General features: G+C 44.8%; 1 protein-coding gene across 2 annotated transcripts in view; it reads left to right on the plus strand.

Moving 5' to 3' along the window:
• The window catches only part of LOC140898530 (sodium/glucose cotransporter 1-like), a 69,302-nt gene extending 53,744 nt beyond the window's left edge, over positions 1-15,558 (plus strand). For both annotated transcript variants that reach the window (XM_073312433.1, XM_073312432.1), the window contains exons 13-15: positions 3,722-3,937; positions 4,522-4,624; positions 13,534-15,558. In XM_073312433.1, the coding sequence (XP_073168534.1) occupies positions 3,722-3,937; positions 4,522-4,624; positions 13,534-13,751 (537 nt within the window). In that variant the 3' untranslated portion in view covers positions 13,752-15,558. The remainder of the gene's footprint in view (positions 1-3,721; positions 3,938-4,521; positions 4,625-13,533) is intronic.
• Positions 15,559-23,565: the final 8,007 nt, after the last annotated feature.

Consider the following 23,565-nt stretch of genomic DNA (forward strand, 5'->3'; position numbering starts at 1 on the left):
GGACGGGGAAAGTGGGTAGGAGGGTGGAAGGGCACAGAATTGGATAGAATATCCCATCCCTGCCATGCTCAGGACCCAGCAATCTGAAGTAATCTGGGCCAAGGCACGGTAGAAGCGGGACGGACGATTCACAAAGGGAGGAAAAGGATCCGAGATTTGGGCTGGTGCTCCGTCCTCAGGCGCACTTTCAAAAGTTCGGCTTCGAGGTGGACGGCTGCTTGGAGGAGCCCTGGCCCTGGCCCTGGCCGGAGGAGGACTGTGGAGGATACCTCCTGTTGTTTCTGCCCCTCCCTCAATTATAGTCCTGCTTAGGAGGTCCTGGATAGCAGTGTGAGGGGGGCTGGGGCTTGAAGGGCTTTCTATGAGGTGCTGGCATGTGAATTCCCAGAGACTTGAGGGTTGCTCATGAGTCCTTGAGACTGTGCAGTCTCCAGTCCGTCTCGTCACTGTCAAATGGAAGGTCCTGTATTGTATTCTGGACCTCCACGGGGAGTCCCGAGACCTGCAGCCATGAGCTATGCCTCATTGTAATGGCCGTAGCCATAGTCCGTGCTGCTGAGTCAGTGGAGTCCAAAGCAGCTTGGAGGGAGGTTCTAGCCACCACTCTGCCCTCCTCTAGGACTGGAGCAAATTCCTGTCATGACATTGATGGGAGCAGTTGCTGAAACTTGGAGAGGGCATTCCAAGAATTGTATGCATAGTGGCTAAGTACCACCTGCTGGTCGGAAATTCGAAGTTGGAGCCCCCCAGTCGAGTATACCTTTTGACCGAACAGGTCCAGCTTCTTGGCCTCCTTATTTTCAGGGGTGGGTCCCGGTTACCCCTTCTGCAACCTGTGGTTTGCTGCATCCACCACCAAGGTCCCTGGTTGTGGGTGGGTGAAGAAGTGCTCATATCCCTTTTGTGGGACGAAGTAACGCCTCTCTACACCCCTGGCCATAGGTGGTATAGAGACCGGGGTCTGCCAGAGCACCTTCATGTTTTGTTTAGTTTTTATAGGTGGCAATGCCACCTTGAAGGGCCCCTCCAGGGCGAGTATGTCGACCATTGGGTCTGAGTCTTCCACAACCTCCTCAGTTTGCACATTGAGGTTCTGGGCCACCCTCCTAAGGAGGTCCTGGTGGGCTTCAGGAGGGACGTAGTAGTACCTGCTACTGCCTTGTCTGGTGAGGAAGAAAATGAGGCTCAAGGTGGGACAGGGTCTTCCTGCCCCTCCAGTTCCCTGGTGATGTGCTCAGGGACGTCCACCGCTGCTGAGACTGGTGGTGCTTGTGCTGCAGGCATTGGTGGTACCAGCTGTGTCGGGACACGAACAACTCTGCCCCTGACTCAGAGCCCAACCAGAGAGGGGCGGACCCGGATGGTGCCAGGGAGCGGTACTGAGGCGATGGGGAACAGTGCCGCATCATGGTGGGCTTGCCCTAGTACTGGATAGTTGGTGCTGACATCGGTGCCGCAGACGGAGCTGCAGGCAGTGCCGCCGTCAGTGCCCAAAGTGGTGTAGCAGATGTATTGGGCATCAGCGCTGCAGGATGAGCCGGGGCATGTGGCATCTGTACCTAAACCAGCGCCTGGGAATGCGAGGCGGGGTACTGTGCCCTTTTGGCAATCAATCCCACGTGGCCTCGAAAGTGTCTGGTGTGGAGGGAAGGTCCAGGCCCTCCTCCAACACCTCCCAGACCTCCTCCAACACTGACACTGGACTCAACAGACCTCCCCTCAAGGCTGGAGTCAACGGCGTCAGGACCGACGGACCAGCTTTCTGGTGTCCCGGCGTGGGACATGCCACACTGGTGTCCTGTCCACTCTTGTTGGTGGGGGAACGGCCCCTCTCCACCTTTTTCTTCTTATGTGGCACCAGAGGTTGTGATCGGTGCTGCACCGATGAGCTGGCCTTCCGCGCAGGGGAGTGGTGCCGATGCTCCTTATTAGAGTCCTTCCTCGGCGCCTGCGCACCAAGGCTGGTGTGCTGTGCACCGAGGCTGCTGGTGCCCTCTCTTGTGCTGGCTGAGGCTGGAGAGCAAACTCCATGAAAAGGAGTTTCAGCTGATGATGTCTCTTCCTTTTGGTTCTGGGTTTGAAGCCTCTGCAAATACTACACTTGTCCTGCAAATGTCCCTCTCCCAGGCACTTCAGACAAGTGGTGTGTGGATCCCTTCTGGGCATACGCTTACCACACCTATCACACGGCTTGAACCCCTGGGGCCTGGTGAGGGGGGAACCCCCAACTTTAACTAACTAACTAAGAAACTAACTACTATAATAATGATTAACAATACGTACAGGAAAAAACACTAGGAAAGCACTTGCTAAAGCAAGAGACAAGCTGCTCCAACAACCGTCACTGGCGGTAAGAAGGAACTGGCGAGTCGGCAGGGGCCTATGTACACTGCCATGAAGGCGCTACTCCAGGGGGCTCTGCAGCTGACCCGACGGGTACTGCTAGGGTAAAACCTTCCAATGATCATGCACACGCACACACACATTGGAATGGACATGTGCAAGCACTCGAAGAAGAAGAAGAGCTATATACAATGAGTTCCCAAAGAAACTGAGATAAACAGTGTGAGGTAAATCACCACATAGAATGCTCCGACTCTAGGTGTGGGCAGTGAGAAGGAACTGAGAAGGGTAGAGGCCGTGCTGCCCTTAAATAGACAGAGAAGGGACTAGAGCTCCTGGGCATGAGCACCACCCCTGTGGGTACTGCTAGGCAAAGTTTTCCAGCTTCGTTGTGATGGGTGCTCACACATCTCAGAGGAATACACATCTGCAGCCCGGGTATGTCTATGCTACTCGTCGGATTGGTGGGCAGCAATTGATCCAGTGGGGGTCGATTTATCGCGTCTAGTCTAGACACAATAGATCGACCCCCAAGTGCTCTCCCGTCGACTCCTGTACTCCACTGCCGTGAGAGGCGCAGGCAGAGTCGACGGGGGAGCATCAGCAGTTGACTCACCGCAGTGAAGACATTGCGGTGAGTAGATCTAACTACGTCGACTTCAGCTACGTTATTCACATTGCTGAAGTTGCGTATCTTAGATCGATTCCCTTCCCCCCCTCCACCAGTGTAGGCCAGGCCTTGAAGAAGAACCTTACTTCTAATGTCTGTGTGCAAATTGCATGTCATTCTTGAGAGAGAATTTATTTTAAAAACAAGCTCTGCAGTGCTGCTGTTCTTTCTTAGAACCCTTGCCAATAAGCCAGCACTCAAGAGCAAACCTTCAACAACAAAGTAGCAAGTACAGGCTAGCACTCCCAAGCCATCCTACAGTTAACAGCGTAGCAGCTGTGTTAGTCTGTATCCGCAAAAAGAAAAGGAGGACTTGTGGCAATTTGTTAGTCTCTAAGGTGCCACAAGTCCTCCTTTTCTTCCTACAGTTAACCTGTGTGTAATTTCAATGAGGGAAGTGGGGCTCAAGGTTCTAAGATGCAGTTTTATACAGAAAAGACAAGAATTACTTTTAAAATCAGGAAAAGCAAAAGACTTTTGGAGATTCTCCTGTTGTCCTAACCCAGTACATTTTAATAACTGGTTTGGTTCTGGCCAATAAGAATGCTCATGTTCTCTCTATTCTTAACCACTTGTTGCTGTAGTTTGCTCACGTGTCCAATGGCAGCATTACATATTGTATTGATATTGAGAGATTAAAAGAGGTGATGTATTTCTATATCCACAACAGCTCTTTCTGATAATTCTGCGGGTCACTTTCTTTTGCAGGGTGCTTTCTGGGGCTTGTTCATTGGGCTGGTCGTTGGGCTGAGTCGAATGATTGCAGAGTTTGCCTATGGTTCTGGAAGCTGTGTAAACCCCAGCAACTGTCCAAAGATCATTTGTGGAGTTCATTACCTTTACTTTGCTATAATCCTTTTTGGGATCTCCACCATCGTCATTCTGGGTATCTCATTGATAACTAAACCCATTCCTGATGTACATGTGAGTATCATTGTCTCTCCTGCTCTTTTATTCCCCCTCCTGCTCCCTGAGCTACTGGAGAGCAATGGAAAAACCCATCACTTTAATTTACACTTTACAAGTATTAATAAGTATATTCAACCCTAGAATTTAGAGTATGCAAATCATATAGGATCCTCCCAGCTAATTGGGTTCACAGTGAAATTTTACATCTTCCCCAAATTATTCCTTGGTCCTGATGTCTCTGGAAATGCAGCACTCTCTGCTAGATAAACAGTGTTCTGGAGATTATTCTGTAATCAGAAACACCTTGAAGACATTATATAGTATAAAATGTGGAATAATACTGAAAGTTGACCCCAAAGAGCCACAAACAGTAGGTGGTACATTTTCTGTGGTGTAGCAAAGATTTCAAGAATGAAGCTATTAAGGAAGGGAAACAGGAATAGTCTCCTACAGTATCTCCCTACTCTTATGAGATCCCTAATTATCCCTGAATATTATTTATCAAACATTCATGACCCCCAAATACTATACCAATCTCAATTTGCTGATTTCAGTACTCTAAGGCTGCAGCTTTATAAGCTCATTTTGTTTAATGGCAGCTCTATGGCTTGTGCTGGACTCTGCGGAACAGCAAGGAGAAGCGTATTGACCTGGACGCAGATGAGAGGATTGAGGTACTTGAGAGTAAAGAGGATGAATCAGGTGATTTCTGAATAAAATTCTGTTTAGATTTGTAGAAGCCATCAACATATTTGAGGTCCCTAACTTCGTTCCTGATGAAACAATGAAGTGCCTTGTACGCCCTTGAAAACAGATGCTGAAGGGCTAGTAGGCACAGAGAGTTAGTGCACTCATTTTTCACCACTCTTGGTCTGTTGGGTCTGATGTAGATTGGGAGTGAAATGAACTACATGATGGCAGTCTAGTTCCCTGTTGATTTTTGTGCATAACACAAAAGACTTCATGTAATTAGATGAGAGACTCAGGGCTAGAACAAAGGGGGTGGTGCTGGTGAGGGGTGATGGCAGAGCTGTGCGAAAGGACCGAACAAAGATGTATTTGGAAGTGGTGTGTTGGGGGTTAGCTTTTGGAACAGTAAAGGTGGTGCACAGCAGGGTGAAGATGTTTTCCCAGAATTGCACTGGGGAAACTTGCACAAAACTCTGCCTGGCTTCAGGCTCTGATACCAAGCATCACTGAATTCAGCCATTTAATAAAAAGAAAAAAATACAAAAACAGTGGAATAAGTAGAGAGAAACGTGCACTGTGACCTGCTTCTCAATCTCAGGCTGAAGAGTCTATAGACTGCTAAGGCCTCTGTGCACCATGTAAGCAGAGCAAAGTTGCCTTAAATCAGCCAGAAGTAGTTGGTAGAGAATTGGAGCCAACTAGTGGGGGAGCTTTTCTTGACCTGCTGCTCACAAACCGGGAAGAATTAGTAGGGGAAGCAAAAGTGGATGGGAATCTGGGAGGCAGTGACCATGAGTTGGTTGAGTTCAGGATCCTAACACAGGGAAGAAAGGTAAGCAGCAGGATACGGACCCTGGACTTCAGGAAAGCAGACTTCGACTCCCTCAGGGAACAGATGGGTAGGATCCCCTGGGGGACTAACATGAAGGGGAAAGGAGTCCAGGAGAGCTGGCTGTATTTCAAGGAATCCCTGTTGAGGTTACAGGGACAAACCATCCCGATGTGTCGAAAGAATAGTAAATATGGCAGGCGACCAGCTTGGCTTAACGGTGAAATCCTAGCAGATCTTAAGCATAAAAAAGAAGCTTACAAGAAGTGGAAGGTTGGACATATGACCAGGGAAGAGTATAAAAATATTGCTCTGGCATGTAGGAATGAAATTAGGAGGGCCAAATCGCACCTGGAGCTGCAGCTAAAGCGAGAGATGTTAAGAGTAACAAGAAGGGTTTCTTCAGGTATGTTGGCAACAAGAAGAAAGCCAAGGAAAGTGTGGGCCCCTTAATGAATGAGGGAGGCAACCTAGTGACAGAGGATGTGGAAAAAGCTAATGTACTCAATGCTTTTTTTGCCTCTGTCTTCACGAACAAGGTCAGCTCCCAGACTGCTGTGCTGGGCATCACAACATGGGGAATAGATGGCCAGCCCTCTGTGGAGAAAGAGGTGATTAGGGACTATTTAAAAAAACTGGACATGCACAAGTCCATGGGGCCGGATGAGTTGCATCCGAGAGTGCTAAAGGAACTGGCAGCTGTGATTGCAGAGCCATTGGCCATTATCTTTGAAAACTCGTGGCGAACGGGGGAAGTCCCGGATGACTGGAAAAAGGCTAATGTAGTGCCAATCTTTAAAAAAGGGAAGGAGGAGGATCCTGAGAACTATAGGCCAGTAAGCCTCACTTCAGTCCCCGGAAAAATCATGGAGCAGGTCCTCAAAGAATCAATCCTGAAGCACTTACATGAGAGGAAAGTGATCAGGAACAGTCAGCATGGATTCACCAAGGGAAGGTCATGCCTGACTAATCTAATCGCCTTCTATGATGAGATTACTGGTTCTATGGATGAAGGGAAAGTAGTGGATGTATTGTATCTTGACTTTAGCAAAGCTTTTGACACGGTCTCCCCCATAGTATTCTTGTCAGCAAGTTAAAGAAGTATGGGCTGGATGAATGCACTATAAGGTGGGTAGAAAGTTGGCTAGATTGTCGGGCTCAACGGGTAGTGATCAACGGCTCCATGTCTAGTTGGCAGCTGGTGTCAAGTGGAGTGCCTCAGGGGTCGGTCCTGGGGCTGGTTTTGTTCAATATCTTCATAAATGATCTGGAGGATGGTATGGATTGCACTCTCAGCAAATTTGTGGATGATACTAAACTGGGAGGAGTGGTAGATACGCTGGAGGGCAGGGATAGGATTCAGAGGGACCTAGACAAATTAGAGGATTGGGCCAAAAGAAATCTGATGAGGTTCAATAAGGATAAGTGCAGAGTCCTGCACTTAGGACGGAAGAACCCAATGCACAGCTACAGACTAGGGACCGAATGGCTAGGCAGCAGTTCTGCGGAAAAGGACCTAGGGGTGACAGTGAACGGGAAGCTGGATATGAGCCAGCAGCGTGCCCTTGTTGCCAAGAAGGCCAATGGCATTTTGCGATGTATAAGTAGGGGCATAGCGAGCAGATCGAGGGACGTGATCGTCTCCCTCTATTCGACATTGGTGTGGCCTCATCTGGAGTACTGTGTCCAGTTTTGGGCCCCACACTACAAGAAGGATGTGGATAAATTGGAGAGAGTCCAGCGAAGGGCAACAAAAATGATTAGGGGTCTGGAACACATGACTTATGAGGAGAGGCTGAGGGAACTGGGATTGTTTAGTCTGCAGAAGAGAAGAATGAGGGGGGATTTGATAGCTGCTTTCAACTACCTGAGAGGTAGTTCCAGAAAGGATGGTTCTAGACTATTCTCAGTGGTGGAAGAGGACAGGACAAGGAGTAATGGTCTCAAGCTGCAGTGGGGGAGGTTTAGGTTGGATATTAGGAAAAACTTTTTCACTAGGAGGGTGGTGAAACACTGGAATGCATTGCCTAGGGAGGTGGTGGAATCTCCTTCCTTAGAAGTTTTTAAGGTCAGGCTTGACAAAGCCCTGGCTGGGATGATTTAATTGGATATGGGTCCTGCTTTTGAGCAGGGGGTTGGACTAGATGACCTCCTGAGGTCCCTTCCAACCCTGATATTCTATGATTCTATGCTCCTTGCAAGGCATCTCTTTTCCAGCAGAACGTTGGAGCTGCCGTCTGTGCAGCTACCCTCCCTAACCTTACCTTGTGTAAGAGACAGAGGGAGCATGTTGGAGGGAAGGCGGGTTGAGGAAGGAAAGTGGGTGTGGCTGCCCCTGCTGCAAATGGCCGTGTAGTGGAAGAGGGCCGGGGGTGAAGATCTGGCCCATTATTATGTACCCAACATTTTTCAGTCCTGTCGCAAATCATGTATATTTAAGTATTTATAATGTGCTTGAATCAGCTTAGTGACGTGAGCTACCAGTGAGCATTTGTGAGCTACCAGTGTTTTCAGATATATCACGGCTAACTGGGAACAAACTGTTCTTCTTTGAGTAGATGCAGGCCCATATTCCACTTAGGATGTATGCTCGCCCAGAACACTGGAGCTATGTGTCTGTCCGAAGAAACAGAGGAGCTGTTCCCTGTCAACTGTGCTGAGGAAAAGGTTGCATAAGACCAGTTGAGATCATTCCAAATCTTGGAGTGACTCTTCCACCTCCCCCAGGAAAAACGTGGACCAGCACGGAGTTGATGCTGGCACACAGGATGGTACGGGTATCTCCATCCCTTCTTTGGTACCGAGTAAGGAGGTCAGAAACCCTGTACTGTTGAGTCTGGTTCCAGCCTCTGGGTGTCTGTTTAGTCTGGTACCAATGAGGGAAATTCTGGTACTGACTGTTTCCACACTGAGAGCATACCAGGCAGCTACAGACTTCTGCTTTTCTGTCCCAACTTCTCCTTTGGTCCAGGACTTTGCCAGGGTTGTATCATCTCTTGCCCCATTGATTGAACAAGCCACTGACCCCTCAGGTCTGTTTGCACTGCACCCCAGTGTTCCCCTTCCACATGTTGTGGAAGCAGGGCTGGTACTGGGATTGATACAGGGGACCTCAGTACCGGGAAACTCCTCGGACCGCTGCAGTTGGCTCTGCAAATGCTTCTGTGGTGGCTTTCACTGCCCTTGACATCAGTATCATAAGACACCCCAGCATCACTGTTCAATTCAGGACCAAAAGTCCCTTCTGGCACCAGCATGCTCTGTACCAACAGTATCATTTCTATTAGCAGTGCTGCCTCCTGCTTTGTTCCTACTCACTCCCTTTGGTCTCGCTCTGTCCTTATCTCCAGGATCCCGAGGCTCCTCTGTGTCTGAGTTGGTGTCATCGTTCTCCTGTTCTCCATCACCTACCAGCATTGGGAGCTGTTGATGGACTGTTACGGGTACCAGGATTGGCACACGTCTTGTGGTCAGGATGGAGGGCCCTGGCTCGGCACCTACTGGCCACCAATGCCTTACCCATGTCCGTGGCCTCCATGGAATCCGTGGAATGCCCCTCAGTTTTGGAGGTCCTGCTCTTCGTCTTGCTCAAAGGCAAGATCATCAGCCAGGACGTGGTGTGACTGTCCATCCTCCGCAGGCCCAGGCACTGGTGATGCTTCACCCTGCAGAGTCTTCAGAGTCCTCCCATAAAGGCCCATCAGCCCTGGAACAGGATCTGGTTTGGCTCAGCTAAGGGCCTCATCTTTGTCTTCAGACGATTCCGTGCTGCCCAGCTCATCCTCCCCTTTGGTACTGGGGGATTTTAAGATATACCAAGTCCTTTTGCAACAAGTAGCTGCTTCCCTCGGTATCCAAGTGGAGTTCTTGCAAGAGAACACCCACAAATTATTGGATATCTGCAGCTGTCTGCCCTGGTAGAATTGCCCTTCCTATCAATGATGCGCTCCCTGAACCAGTTAAGGCCCTCTGGAGCATGCTGGCTTTGGTACTGCCTGCAGATAAGCACATGGAAAAGCATTGTTTCATTCCCATGCAGGGATTTGAGGGGTTTTACTCCCATCCAGCCCCAAATTCCTTAGCTGTAACTGTGGTGAATAACAGCCAGGCAGGGCTGGTTTAAATCCAACCCCAAGTATAGGAATTCTATATGATTGGACCTCATGGGCAGGAAGATTTACACCTCACAGATGTGAATTGCTAACCAGCAAGCCTTACTGTCCAAGTACGATTTTTTAACTGGACAACTGTGTCAAAGTCTGCAGAGCAGCTCCCTGAGGCCTCACAAGAGGAATTTTGGACATTTGTCACTGAGGGCTGCTTGCTGGCTAAGATGTCGTTGCAGTCCACACCAGAGGTCACAGACACCTCAGCCAGAGTGATGGCCTCCACGGTCACCATGAGGAGGGCTTCCTGGCTGCAGAATTTGGGCAGTGCCCCTAATGTCCAGCAAGCCATTGAGGATTTGCCCTTCAATGGCTAAACACTGGTTTTGGACAAAATGGCTGCACTCCTTTGATTCCCGGGCCACCCTGTGGTCTTTGGGGTGTAGACCCCAGCCAGTAGGGCGTGCAACAGCAGTATCATCTGCAGTGCATGCTTGGCCAGCCTTTCGCTCCTCTGAGGCAATGGGACTACCCCAGAAAGAGGGAGAGACCCCACAGGAGAAAGCAGTTGGACTCGGGGTTTGGCCCCTCCCTGGCGCCCTCCACATGCCCATTTTGATTCCTTGGTCCAGAGCATTATTCCCATCCTTGCTCCTCCCTCCTCATCTCCCCCTTTTGGGGACAGGCTGGCCTGTTTTCACAATGCTTGGGGCTTGATTACCACTGACAGCTGGATCTGTCAGATTGGGTTATGCCACCCAGTTTCTCTACACACCATCTCCCCATCCTCCCTCCTAGTCCCTCTTCAGGGACCCCTCTCTCGTGAGATACTGCTCCTCAAGCAGGTACCCAGATCCAAGGGAGGAGTAAGACCTATGCTTGTCTTTCACGGCCTCAAATATATCAGGTACATGAGGTTCCAAATCCTTGTCTATCTAATATTCTCCTTGCATTGTCTCAGAACGACTGGTTTGCTGCTCTGGACCTTCAGGATGACTACTTCCTTGTGGCAATTTTGCTGAGCCACAGAAAATTCCTTCAATTTGTCATGGCAGAGCACCACTTTCAGTACACAGTGCTTCCATTCAGCCTCTCTTCTCTTTCCCCCTCCCCTCCAGGTTTTTACCAAATGCATGGTCGTTGTTACAGCATATTTCAGGAAGAAAGGAATTCACGTCTTCCTGTATCTGAATGGCTGGTTACTGAGGGACAGAACTCCAGAGAGGAAGTTCTTGTTCACATCAGCACCACGCTGTGCTCGCATGGCTGTCTGGGTCTCATCCTAAACATTGGGAAGGCAACCTTGTTTCCGCTGAGAAAATTGAGTTCATTGGGGCCCTCTCAAATTCCATGATGTCAAAAGTGTTTCTGCTGATTGACTGTTTTCAGATAATTCACCACCATTGCCTCAGTCTGCAGTCTTAGCCTTCCACAACAGTTTGGACGTGTCTGAGACTCTTGGGCTGCATTCCCGCTTGAATGCAGGTGGTCCAGTTTGCAAGTCTGCACCTTCAAATGTGGCTCAGGAAGGTTTACCATCCTACTCTTCACCCTCTAGACAGACTGGTCCATCTTCTTCCACTGGCCCTGGACTTCTTGCAGTGGTGGATGCATCCAGAGAATGTTTGCCAAGGCGTTCCCTTTATCTAGCTCTTGCCAACCATGTTGGTTGTTACTGATGCCTCTCTGAGGGATTGGAGGGCGCACGTTGGGTCACTGAAAATACAAGGGCTGTGGTTGGAACAGGAGTAATCACTCCATATCAACATGCTGGAGCTGTGGGCCATCTGCAATGCACGTCATGCTTTTCGGGACTGTATCAGAGACTCAGTGGTTCACATACTTACCGACAATACCGTCGTGGTGTATTATGTGAATAAAAAAGGGGGAGCAGACTCCAGGTGGCTCCGCCTTCTGGCGATCAGGTTGTGGTAGTTTTGCATCGAGGAGAGCATTATTTAAACAGCTATTCATTTGCCTGGGGTTCAGAATCATCTTGCAGACCATCTCAGCAAGTATTTTTCCCTGAGTGATGAGTGGTCCCTGAAGACAAGGTCTTCCGGGTCATCTTCACAGCTTGGTGCATCCTTTCCCCCAATCCTGATCATTCCTTGGATCATCCTCAAACTGAAACTGGATTGGGACAAGCTCATTCTTGTCCCAGTGTGGCCGAGACAGTGCTGGTTCTCCGACCTTCAGCCTCTTGTACCACTTCTTCCCCATCCCGACTTCCTCCCTCAGAACCAAGGCTGCACCTTGCATCCTGCACTCAGCTCCCTGCATCTCATGGATGAATGAGGAGGAAGAGCAGTGTACAGCAGCTATCCAACAAATTCTCCTTAACAGTAGAAAACCCTCCACCTGGATGGCCTATTCAGCAAAATGGAAGTGATTTTCAGTGTGGTCACTAGCCTGTGGAATCCAGTGAACCCTGGCCTCTATTCTGGACATTTTGGAGTATCCGCTTCGCCTTCAGTTGTTGGGTCTTGTGTTTAGTACATTGAAAGTGCATCTGGCAGTGGTATCGGCATTTCATCCCTGCCATTCAAAGCAGATCAGTCTTTTCCAGTGCCATGTTATCAAGAGTCTAAAAAGGGCTCCTTTGTCTATATCCTCTGGTCTGAGAGCCAGTACCTCTGTGGAACTTTAACTCAGTCCTAGCAGCCTTAATGGGACCTCTGTTCGAGCCTCAGGCATCTTGTCCCTTTCCACTTCTGTGTCAGAAAACAGCATTCCTGGTGTTGATAACATCAGCAAGGCAAGTGTGAGTTGCAGGCTTTAATGGCAGAGCCTCCTTATACACAATTCTCGGAAGACAAAGTGACTTTGTGATTGCATCCAAAATTTTTGTCCCAAGTGGTCTCTCAATTTCATTTGACCCAGGTGGTATATTTACCTGTGTTCTTTCCTAAGCCACATTCCTCTCCAGAGGAACAGTGTTTCCACACCTTATATGTTAGGCGATGTCTAACCTTCTGTCTGGGCAGGACATAATGGTTTCGTGTTTTGCCTCGTTTGTTTGTGTCATGTGCAGATGGCATGAAGAGTCGAGCAGTTTCTTCACCGACTGTATACAAATGGACAACATCCTGCATCAAGGCTGCATATGAAATAGCTTTGGCTACCCCCCTTCAGTAGGGGCAAGCTCTTTCTACAAGGGTGCAAGCAATGTCCATAGCATTCCTCCATGATTTCCATATTGGACATTTGCAGGGCAGCTACGTGGTCATAGATACATATGTTCATGAACCATTATGCCGTAGCTGCATCTTCCAGGGTGGATGGAGGCTGTGGTAGAGTGGTCCTGATGTCCTTGTTTAGGTAAACTCTGAGCCCTGCCTCCTGGAGGGGGTACTGCTTGTTTGTCACCTAAGTGGAAGACCTCTCTGCATCTACTTGAAGAAGAAATGGTTTCTTATTTCTTCAAGATGTGATGCAGATGTGTATTCCATGACCTACCCTCTGTCCCTTCTGCATCAGAATCTCGTTTCCAGGCATTCAATGTGAGGAAACTCAAGGAGGGCCAGGGTGGCACTATCTCATGTAGCTGGGGAGGGGCTATGGCCACAGGGCATGAACACTGTCCCTCTACGGGTACTTTAAGGCAAATTTCTCCAGCTCTGGTGCATTGGGCCATGCATACACCTAGGTGGAATACATGTCTGCCTAAGATCTCAAAGAACACAGGTACAGTAAATACTGATTTCTTAGTGAACTGGAAAGCATAGGGATTTGTAGGGTACAAAAGAATTGACTGCAATGCTATTTGGTGGTCATGAATCACTCACTTCACAGGTCTGCTGTGGAATTACAATATTCATCTTAGAGAGCTTTTGAATCATTAAGACCACGAATTCGGGGCTGTTATTTCAGTTACAAGAGTCTCTTCAGAATGCTTTGTATTACTGAGACCTTGTTTTAGTGCCAATCTTATAGGTCCACACACACCATGTTTCTTGACCATTGTGTTATTCTCTCTATCACAGAAGAAGGCGATGAAGGACAAGGGTTCCTGAAGAAGGCCTACAACTGGTTCTGTGGCTTCGATCAGAAAAAAGAGGCCAAACTGAGCAAAGAGGAGCAGGAAGCGATGGAGAAGAAACTGACTGACACTTCCGAGGTGCCATTCTGGAGAAATATTGTGAACATCAATGGGGTCATTCTATTGGCTGTGGCTATATTCTGTCATGCCTTCTTTGCATAAATCCAACCTTACACTCCAGAGTTTTTATGAAGGTCTAACTCAAGTTAATTTTCCTTTTGAATTTGCACTGTATTCTTCAAAAGATAAACAACACTACACTAGATACACGTATTAGACTAGTAAGCTGAGATTGAATTCATTAAATTGATTTATTCATTGTTATTTTTAGAAGTTGGTGAAACTAGTTTGATTTCTATGCCCCTTTTTCCTTGCTTTAGATCCCTAAAGTGATCCCGGTTTTTTTTCAGTTCAGCTGTATGGAGGGCTGTGCTATAGATTCAGGATAAATGAATCCTTTCAAAATATAGGCTGCCTTATGTAAGTTCCCTATGCATGACATTTTATTGATGTATTCCTTTGCTACTATAGCTATTTTTTTCAGTAGAATTTTTCCGCCTCTAGTCTCTGTTCCATATGTTATGCTATTTTCCAGTGGACTGTTTCCTCTCGACTCTTTGTTCACTTTTTCTCCTAAGTGAAATATGAACCCCAGTAGCTTCTGAGTTTAACTTTTGTATTTGTTCTGTGTGAGTTGGTTTGAAATTAGTCAAAACAAGTCTGGCCAGCCCTAATAAGAGTTGTGTTTATGCCTGACTCTTCAAGATTAGCTTTAAAAGTTCGTACACAGACTGTACATTTAGTTTTAATATGAATTTATCCTTGAATGTAAAAGCTTTATTTTTAAAAATATATTCTTGTTGATTTTGCTTCCCTGGCATGATATGTCAAAGTTAGCATCCATTTGCATTTACTTTAGACCTCCATTTTATAAGGAAGGCCCTAGTGTACTCTTAATTCCCCTTCTTAGTTAGTGGATTTACCACCTGGCAATTCTTTATCATGGGTGAATGTTCTAAGCATCAGAACACTGGCCTTGTGTCTTGCTTCCAAGTACACAAAGACATTACAGTATTTTTCCTGCCAAATTATGAATCTTCCTTCTCTGACAATTTCGCTACGAAATTTCATTCATGCCATGAGTAAGACTGTTACACTATAGTTTCCCCAAGGAAAACAGTCTCTGCTCTGACACTATCTAAACCATTCCACTTGTCTTCACCTTATTTGGGACTGAGAGACAGTGATGAGGCAATGATCCTGGTTTGGGTCTCAGAGACCACTATGATGAGACAATGTGTGATACTGCAAGTCCAGGTTGAAAAGTGAAAATAGATAGAACTTCTTACCATCTAATTCATCTTCCCCAGGAGGCATGGATACAGAGAAGGCACTTGGGAAATTCCCAGTTGGCACAGTTAATCTGTATTACAATCCTTTGTTGCCTTATCTACTACAGCTTCCTACACAGTGAGGTGTAACATGCATCTCATCTACCAGCAGTATTGTACAGCATTGTGAACTGTGCTACAACATGTAACAGGGAAGCCAATGTGGTCTTCTGTAAATCCCTTTAACTTTCATCACACTGTGCTGTTGTCTCACAGTCTGTTGCTACTTCAGAGGAGTGCATAACAGAATGTACTGTCCTCTTGCAGCTGCAATATGATCTTCAGTATAATTCTGTCTCCCTACAGAATCCTGACATGTACTGCACCGTGCCAAATCAAATCAGTATAATCTAAATCCTAATGCAAACTGTCTTCTTGTAATGAATACAGCAGCAGGGAGCATCTTAAGTCATCACTTCTATTGTGCTGTGGAATTCATTATATTTCACTAACTGTGAAGGCTTGTATGTATTAAAATTTTTCTAAAGTGTCTGGGGTCTGCAAAGTCAAGAGTTCGTTGTATAAGACAATGGAAAATGTAAAAAATAAAAAAAATTCTCTTTGATTAAATGCTGAAATCAGATCTCTTCAGTCCTGATCACTTGCACACCTGGGAGTCCGATGCCAATGTCTAGGGGTCTAGTATCATACGGTGGCTCTGGGTTGCTGTAGCAGATGAGAAACTGGTAAATGAGCCCTTCTTGTGGATGACGCAGCTCCTTCTTAGCTATTGTTTGTAACTACCCTGAAAACACTGAGATCAGACCTTTTGGATAAAGGCAGAAATAACACAGCTGGATCTCCCAGCCAAGCTGAGCAGCCTATACCATGACACCCTTCTTGGGCATTCTTGATAGTCAAGGTCTGTCATGCTTGTATGTTTCATTTCTCCACCCAGGCTGAGTAATGAAGCTTTTTAAAAATATAGACTGAGAATTGCAGGGACAAACATTTGAAACACATGTGAAGTGACCTGACAACTAGAGCTGGCAGAATCCAGGGTTCACAACCATAGACAAAGCTGACTGCATCTTAGGATAATTTGTCTTGCCCTGTGGGAGTTCTACTAAACGCTGCCTGTGAAACTGTATGTCTCAGCGATTGGTGATGGGACATGGAGCCGTTCAACTCCATCGTTGGTTGGTAAGTGTTACTATCTGATGTCACTTTCATGGGTTTTATTAATCGAGTTGGTGGTTTCAATTTCAATAGTCCAATTTCTAGCAGACCTACTGTCTGCATCACATAGGTGCTGTTAAACTGGTGCATATCAGTAGACAAAGTCAAGGACTAAAGTGCACAGGAATTGAAAATCCCCCTTCCTGTAGAGATGGGGGAGGCAGATTCTGGTCTCACATCATTGTAAATCTGGAATTTCTGAGGTCAGTGGAGTTACTTCAGAAAAACATCAGGGCACCCTCATGACATGATGTAATCAAATAGCAAGAGATTTTTTGGGACAGGTTAGCATAGCCTGTCATGTTTTCGTATCTAGATGTATACATTTCTTATAAAATAGTTCTGCAAACCTACATTAATTTCTAGTGATATAAAGGAAGAACCATGTAGTGAAAAATCTGTAAGTATCTAGGCTAATAGCACTCTGAGCCATAAACAGTATTGATTTATAAAGAACAAATGCTGTCAGGCAAGTGTGATCTTTCGTTAATAGAATTACTAAATTAGGGTCAAATCCTGTGAGGTGCTGATTACCCTCATTTCAACCCTACTCTCATTTTATTTTCTGTATCCTTGTAACTGAAGTATCTGAGCATTTCCCAGACATTAATGAATATGCTTGAGAATGTGCTGTGAACTAGGGAAGCAAAATCACTTGTGAAGTCTGTGGCTTAGTTAGAAACAGAACCCTGATCTCCCAAATCCCAATCCAGTGCCTTAGCCTCCAAGGCCATGGGGAGTATAGAGCACTCAGCACCGCACAGGCCTGAGATCTTAAGGCACAAAGTGAATGTAGTAGATGTAATACGTTCAGATTTAATAAAGTATCTAACTGTTCGCAGACTGACTCAAAATTCATTCCAAATTGGTTTGGCTAGGAACACTTCCACATATTAAAAACTGACTGGAGGTCCACGCACAAGGGTAATGACAAATTGCAATGTATTGTATTGAGGTGATGATTGACAGATGGGGTAAATGATGTATTGGAACACTGGTAGTTTTCTCTGACGAGACCTTGAATTTGTTTGATTCAGATACTGGAGGGAGGTATGAATCTGCTGCACTGGATATGGAGGCTGAAGAGGGACAATGAGGATATGAGTAGGTAGTGGGATAATGGAGTAAACTAGAGAGGCTGCTGGCAAGTGAAGGAGGTTTTTTTTTCTAATGCAGTGTAGGCTGCCCAGCTGTTTTTCTTTGTGTTCTGCATGAGACACAAACAACTGTAATAGAAGCTAACTAGAGCAGCAGGGGAAGGGAGCTGCATTTATATAGCTCTCATTCTGCTTACGTTAAAATAACGTACCACTAACAGATGTAACAACAGAGGACAACTGATCACTAGGAATTATGATGAAAACTGCATTCAACAGGGCTTCATGCCATTGTTCAGTGAAATGTGTATAGAGGATCAATTCCAGTGCAGATCTGGGATGGAAACACCTTGGGTGCACATATATTCTCTCCAGTGACTTCAGTGCAAGAGACTTTTACCTTCAGTGCAAGAGACCCCTGCTGGGAGAGACTGGGATAGAGCATCTGAGTTTTTCCTGAAGTCACCAGTCCCGCCCCATTCCCTTTAGTGTGAGAGGCTCAGGCTAGAGTAGCTGTGAGTGCCCCCAGCCAGCAGCACTTACACTGTTCTATGGATTGACTCTAACTGGAAGAATCACAAACTGGAGTAAATGTAAACTCACACAGGTAGAACGTGTACCTGTTCTCTACAGAGAATGATGCTCGGACAGACTGAACTCCCTCACAGCCTGTCCTTATATTAGAAGAGGCTGAAACTCAAGTAACTGAGAGTTGATATTCAAAATTGTCTTTGTAACAGACCACTGTAATAGTTATGGAAATCTTTTATCAATAGCAACACCTTGATGTCTAGGCAAGGCAATAGAGGGAGAAGTCTGCAAAAGCAGTTGCCCTTGCTAGCATGGGTCTGAGGTTCAGAGTTTTAGTGTACTGGTTTTGCATTTGGGTACGACAAACCGTTCTCCTTTTTACAGATATTATAGTAATTAACAGTGAACCAAAATTGAAGGTCCTCACTTAGTTTTTACTTTCTCCTTAGACAAAATGCCAGCTGATGTCTTTTCCTTTTGACATAAGTCTGATCCTACAACTCTTCACACAAAAAGATGGGAGAAAAATTTTCCTTTGGAGCATCAAAAAATAGAATTAAAAGCTGCCGTTTCCCAAAGCTTCTAAAACTTACACTGGTGTTTAATGGCTTTTAATTCCTGCCCCAGATGAGCATATTTTAACAGCATATAAGAACACATGGTAAGCATATCCGTGAGCAGATACAGTCGGCGGGTCCTTATCCTTCCAGAAAATAAGGGTGAGAAAAACAATATAAACCTTTGTGCCTCCAGGATGAGATTCCTCCACATGGAAAGGGTCAACACAAGACCTATACATAGGGGTGAATTCCACTCCCAGTGAGCATAGTTACCCGCCCGCACCACTTCATCTGTCATTCTCGTAATCAGAAAACCTTCTTCATTAACTGACAGTGATGGCTGGCTAAGCTGAAAATGTGATCTCTGCATGTGTAAGTGAACTCATCTCATTGATCCATGACCATATTAATTATAGCTGGGTCTTAATCGCTGTTGGCATCAAGCTAAAAAGACAAATAAATTATTATCGATGTACGAGTTTGTCTACATGCTGATGGCGTCACAATGTAGAACAACACTTTGGGGAGCATAAAAACATAGTGCTAAAAACAAGGACTTGCTGTATCCAACACATTTCCTCAGAAACACCAGGCTAAATTACAGGGTATGAGGATGCCAGCTCCTGACATGTTAATTTAAGTATTTATAATATGCATGAGGCAATTCAAAGGGATTTTTAGCATTTGTGAGTGACTAAGTCTTTTGCAATTATATCACTTGGTATAGTCAATTGAAAAACGGTGGCATCAACTGAAATGAACAAGGAGTCTAAGGCTTACAGTAACTAAATGTGGGGACTATTCAGTGGTCTTTAATTAGTCAGTGAATGTACGTACCATCAATTAGCCACATTTTGCTGATGCAGCTGTTGTGCCGCTAACCCCCAGACTTCTTTTACATAAGTGTCAAGCCCACAAATTAGGGGCTGTTAACTCAAATGTAGATGTGTTGTAAAGATACTTCAGAGTACTCTGTAACTGTAAGATATTGTTTTGGGACTCAATCTACCACCCATTGAACTCAATGGGAGTCTTTCCATTGGCTTCAGTGAAAACTGGGTCAGGTCCTTAATTGATAGTGTTTTGATTCTACACATGCACCACATTTTAGGACTTTGCATGTTCCTCTATTGTGTGCTCTCATGAATTTAACACAGATGTACCTGACAAAGAGCAGGGATGTTTCAAGACATAACCGGTTCTGTGCTTAAACCAGAATATAAGTCCAAAATTGAACAAGGAAGAGAAGGAAGCTATGCAGAGAAACTTGATCAGCACTTTTGGCTGCCCATTTGGAGACAGGTAAGTAAGTGTCACTGTCATCATCTCACTGGAGATGACCACAAAGAACTCAACCAAATTGAATATTAACAAATCCAAATGACCTCTAAGTTATTCCTGCCTCAAGGCTTCGCAGTGCATCCATCCTGTTGTCTCTGTTTCTATTCGAATGTTAGCTTTTCAGGACTGGGACGGTCTTATTTTATGTCTCTGTCTGTGCTGAGTACATTGTTGGCATTTACTAAGAAGTAACAAATACGAGTAACTTAGCATGCTTGTATTTGGCTATGGATATTTTCCACCTATAAATCAGTGTTGCTATGATGACCTAAATAACTCTAGTGCTGTTGTTTTGAGATTGCACTGTGTTCTTCAAAAGAGAAATCTTAAATTTGTTAATTGTACAGAGAGAAACTTATGTGAAATATAGATTTGTATTAATTAAAATGATTAATTGTTAAATTCTTAAATTAAACGTGCCTAACAGATGAAGAGTAGAAGCACTAAGAGCCCTACAGGTAAAATTCTAATCTAGTGTTTCAGAAACAATTAAGCTTCAGGAAAATGCTCTGCTAAATTTCATTCACCTATAGTTTTTGTACATGATTGACTTTCTCTTCGAAGTTTACTTTAGGCCTTCTGACAATATGTAAACATTTCATTTATTTCATAGCATCATAGAACTGGAAGGGATCTTGAGAAGTCATCTAGTCTAGTGCCCTGCACTTGTGGCAGGACTAAGTATTATCTAGACCATCCCTGACAGGTATTTGTCTAACCTTCTCTTAAATATCTCCAGTGATGGAGATTCCACAACCTCCCTAGGCAATTTATTCCAGTACTTAACCATCCTGACAGGAAGTTTTCCTAATGTCCAACCTAACCCTCCCTCGCTGCAATTTAAGCCCATTGCTTCTTTTCCTATCCTCAGAGGTTAAGAAAAACAATTTTTCTTCCTCCTCCTTGTAACAACCTTTTACATACTTGAAAACTGTTATGTCCCCTCTCACTCTTCTCTTTTCCAGACTAAACAAATCCAGTTTTTTCAATCTTCCCTCATAGATCAAGTTTTATAGACCTTTATTCATTTTTGTCGCTCTTCTCTGTAATTTGTCCACATTCTTCCTGAAATGTGGCACCCAGAACTGGACACAATATTCGAGCTGAGACCTAATCAGTGTAGAAGAATTACTTCTGATGTCTTGCTTGCACCACTCCTGCTAATACATCCCAAAACGATATTCACTTTTTTTGCAACAGCCTTACACTGTTGACTCATATTTAGCTTGTGGTCCACTATGACCCGCAGATCCCTTTACTTCTCTGTGTGTGAAATCTTCCTTACATATATATATGTTCCTGTTTGGCTTGATTCCCCAGTGCAATCTTGCTATATCTGTCCTTTCATTTCATGATCACCACTTTACAGGAAGGGCTAGGAATACACTGACCTACAGGACATACTAGGTGGTAATCCGTAACATGGATGAATGTTCTTGGCACCGGAATGTTGGTCTTGTGTGCACAACACATTGGAAGTTCTGCTGTATAATTCATGCATAGCTATGGTTCTTCCTTCTCTGTTAGTTCCTCTCATAAGAAATGAGATTATTTTGTGCCATCTATTGTAGAAAGGTTGCATTATAATATTTTTTTGAGGAATGTGGCAAATCCTGGTTAAGACCATCTAACCCATTTAGTTTGTTCTTGCCCTATCTGAGGGTCCCAGAGCCCTTCATGAGATTGAACAGGAGGATCAGATCCTGGAGGGGAACTCTCAGATATCGAGCTGAGGTTGAGGGTCTGATTTTTAGCAGGGAGATGCAGGGATCACCATGAAGTTGTGGGGGAGGCAGTATGAGCCACTACAAATTTAAACTGAAAAATTAAAAAGTCCCTCCTAATTCAGGCTCTTGAGGGGCAGGGATACAGTGATGGCATTAAAGCAATTTTCTGATACTGCAGGTAAACCTGTATTTTGTTCCTTTGTCTCCTGTGGTATTCCACAGTTTTCTGCACTGTGTCAATGCAGTGCATCACAACACACTGCTCCTCTGCAGTATTTTACAGCATGAGATACCATGCACTTAGATACCAAGGTGACAAGGGCTCAAGAATTACTATGGCTTAGATAGAGTAGAATGGGTAGATGCATTGTGTTGCAATAATTGGGATTATTTCTGCACTAGCATACATTCTCCTGTAGCATTCTTTGTATCATATGTATTGCTTAATACTTTCACCATTATGCAGCATGCTCCACTTTGCTACTGCAAATGTTTATCTGTGCAATTCACACTTGCAGTATACTGCAGCAAGCAGCGCTCTACCAAAGCAAATGAGTTTAATCTATTGTTATGCACAGTCTGGCAGCAGTCTGGCAAACATAGCCTCATAATGCAAATAGGATCGTACAAAGGATCACTGCTGTACTGTATGTGGAATTTAACATTTTAAAACTAGTTTTTAATTAATATATGTACACAACAATATGAGGCCAGTATAGAAAAAAATTGTTGTGACTGAAATGACGCATGCATTTTAAACGGGCAGATGTAATAGTACCAGTGCGGTACTTGGGAGGGAAGCATGATGCATTCACATACCCAAGGGGTGCAACTGAGCCTAAGACTCAGGTCTATATAGTATGGACTTCTTGTTTCCTGAGTAGGGATCTGACATTTTTATCACCATTCTCATCTAGTAATGTAACACTTCCACTTCGCCTTCCTCTGTAGCATGGGGCACGGGTCACTTGCTGGAGGATTCTCTGCTCCTTGAGGTCTTCAAACTACAATTTGAGGACTTCAATAGCACAGATATAGGTGTGAGGTCTTTTTTAGGAGTGGTGGGTGAAATTCTGTGGCCTGCATTGTGCAGGAGGTCAGACTAGATGATCATAATGGTCCCTTCTGACCTAAATATCTATGAATCTATGAATCGTCTTGAAACCAAGTCACCAACCATTGTAAGTCATCTGTTCTGTAGTGAGTAAGGTGATTCTTAACTCTCTCTCTCTCCTGTTCTTTAACAACTATCCCTCAGCTTTTAAAACAGGAACCAATGGAGTCCAGAGTTCACAAATTTTGTTTCCATAAGTCAATATTTGTGTTGCTTGGCAGCTGTTTTACTCAAAGCTGCTCATGTAAATATTATGTTGTTTTCAATTCTGTGTATAGGACGATTTTTTTAAAAGTGGTGAATTAGTACAAGGAAAATTCAGGGAGGAATTTCTTCCGAAGTAGAAAATTATCCTCTTCAATTCACCGCACTGTTTATTTCATCCATTCATTTATAAAAGTAATTTCAGTGTTTATTTTTTTCTCAAAAAAGATGCCACAACAAAACCCCTCAAAGATTGAAAAAAAATTAAACTAATTGATTTGATTATTTGTTAGTTTTTTACACTCAAGTGATAGATCATCTCCAGAGACCTACAAACATCTAGTCCTTCCACTCGTGCTTGGGAAAATATTGTTCCATAGGGTACTGAAAGAGTAACAAAAACAACGCATAACGAACCTGTGGAACTCACTCCCAGAATATATAAAATATATAGTAAAGAGTTTAGTAGCATTACAAAAATCAATAGTCATCTATTAGGAAAATAATATATATCCACAGGTAAATTAACTAGGTTAAAATATGTAAAGGATATAAAACTTTTGTGCTTCAGGGCATATGCCAACCATTAACTGTCTGGGGTTAGGCAGAAAATTTGCCTGTGGGAAGTTACTGCATAATTGTCCACAATGAAGGTTTACACCTTCTGCTGATGCATCTGGTATGTACCACTGACTTAGATGAACCATTGTTTTAAAGTGGTATGGCAATACCTGTGTTTTTACGGGATAGATTGATTTAGCTCTATCCTTATCCTGCATTCTTGGTATGTTCTCATCTTAAGTTCTGTCTAAAGTGGGAAAATGCTATATTG

This window comes from Lepidochelys kempii, chromosome 15 (assembly GCF_965140265.1).
Source record: "Lepidochelys kempii isolate rLepKem1 chromosome 15, rLepKem1.hap2, whole genome shotgun sequence".
NCBI classification, from domain to species: Eukaryota; Metazoa; Chordata; order Testudines; family Cheloniidae; genus Lepidochelys; species Lepidochelys kempii.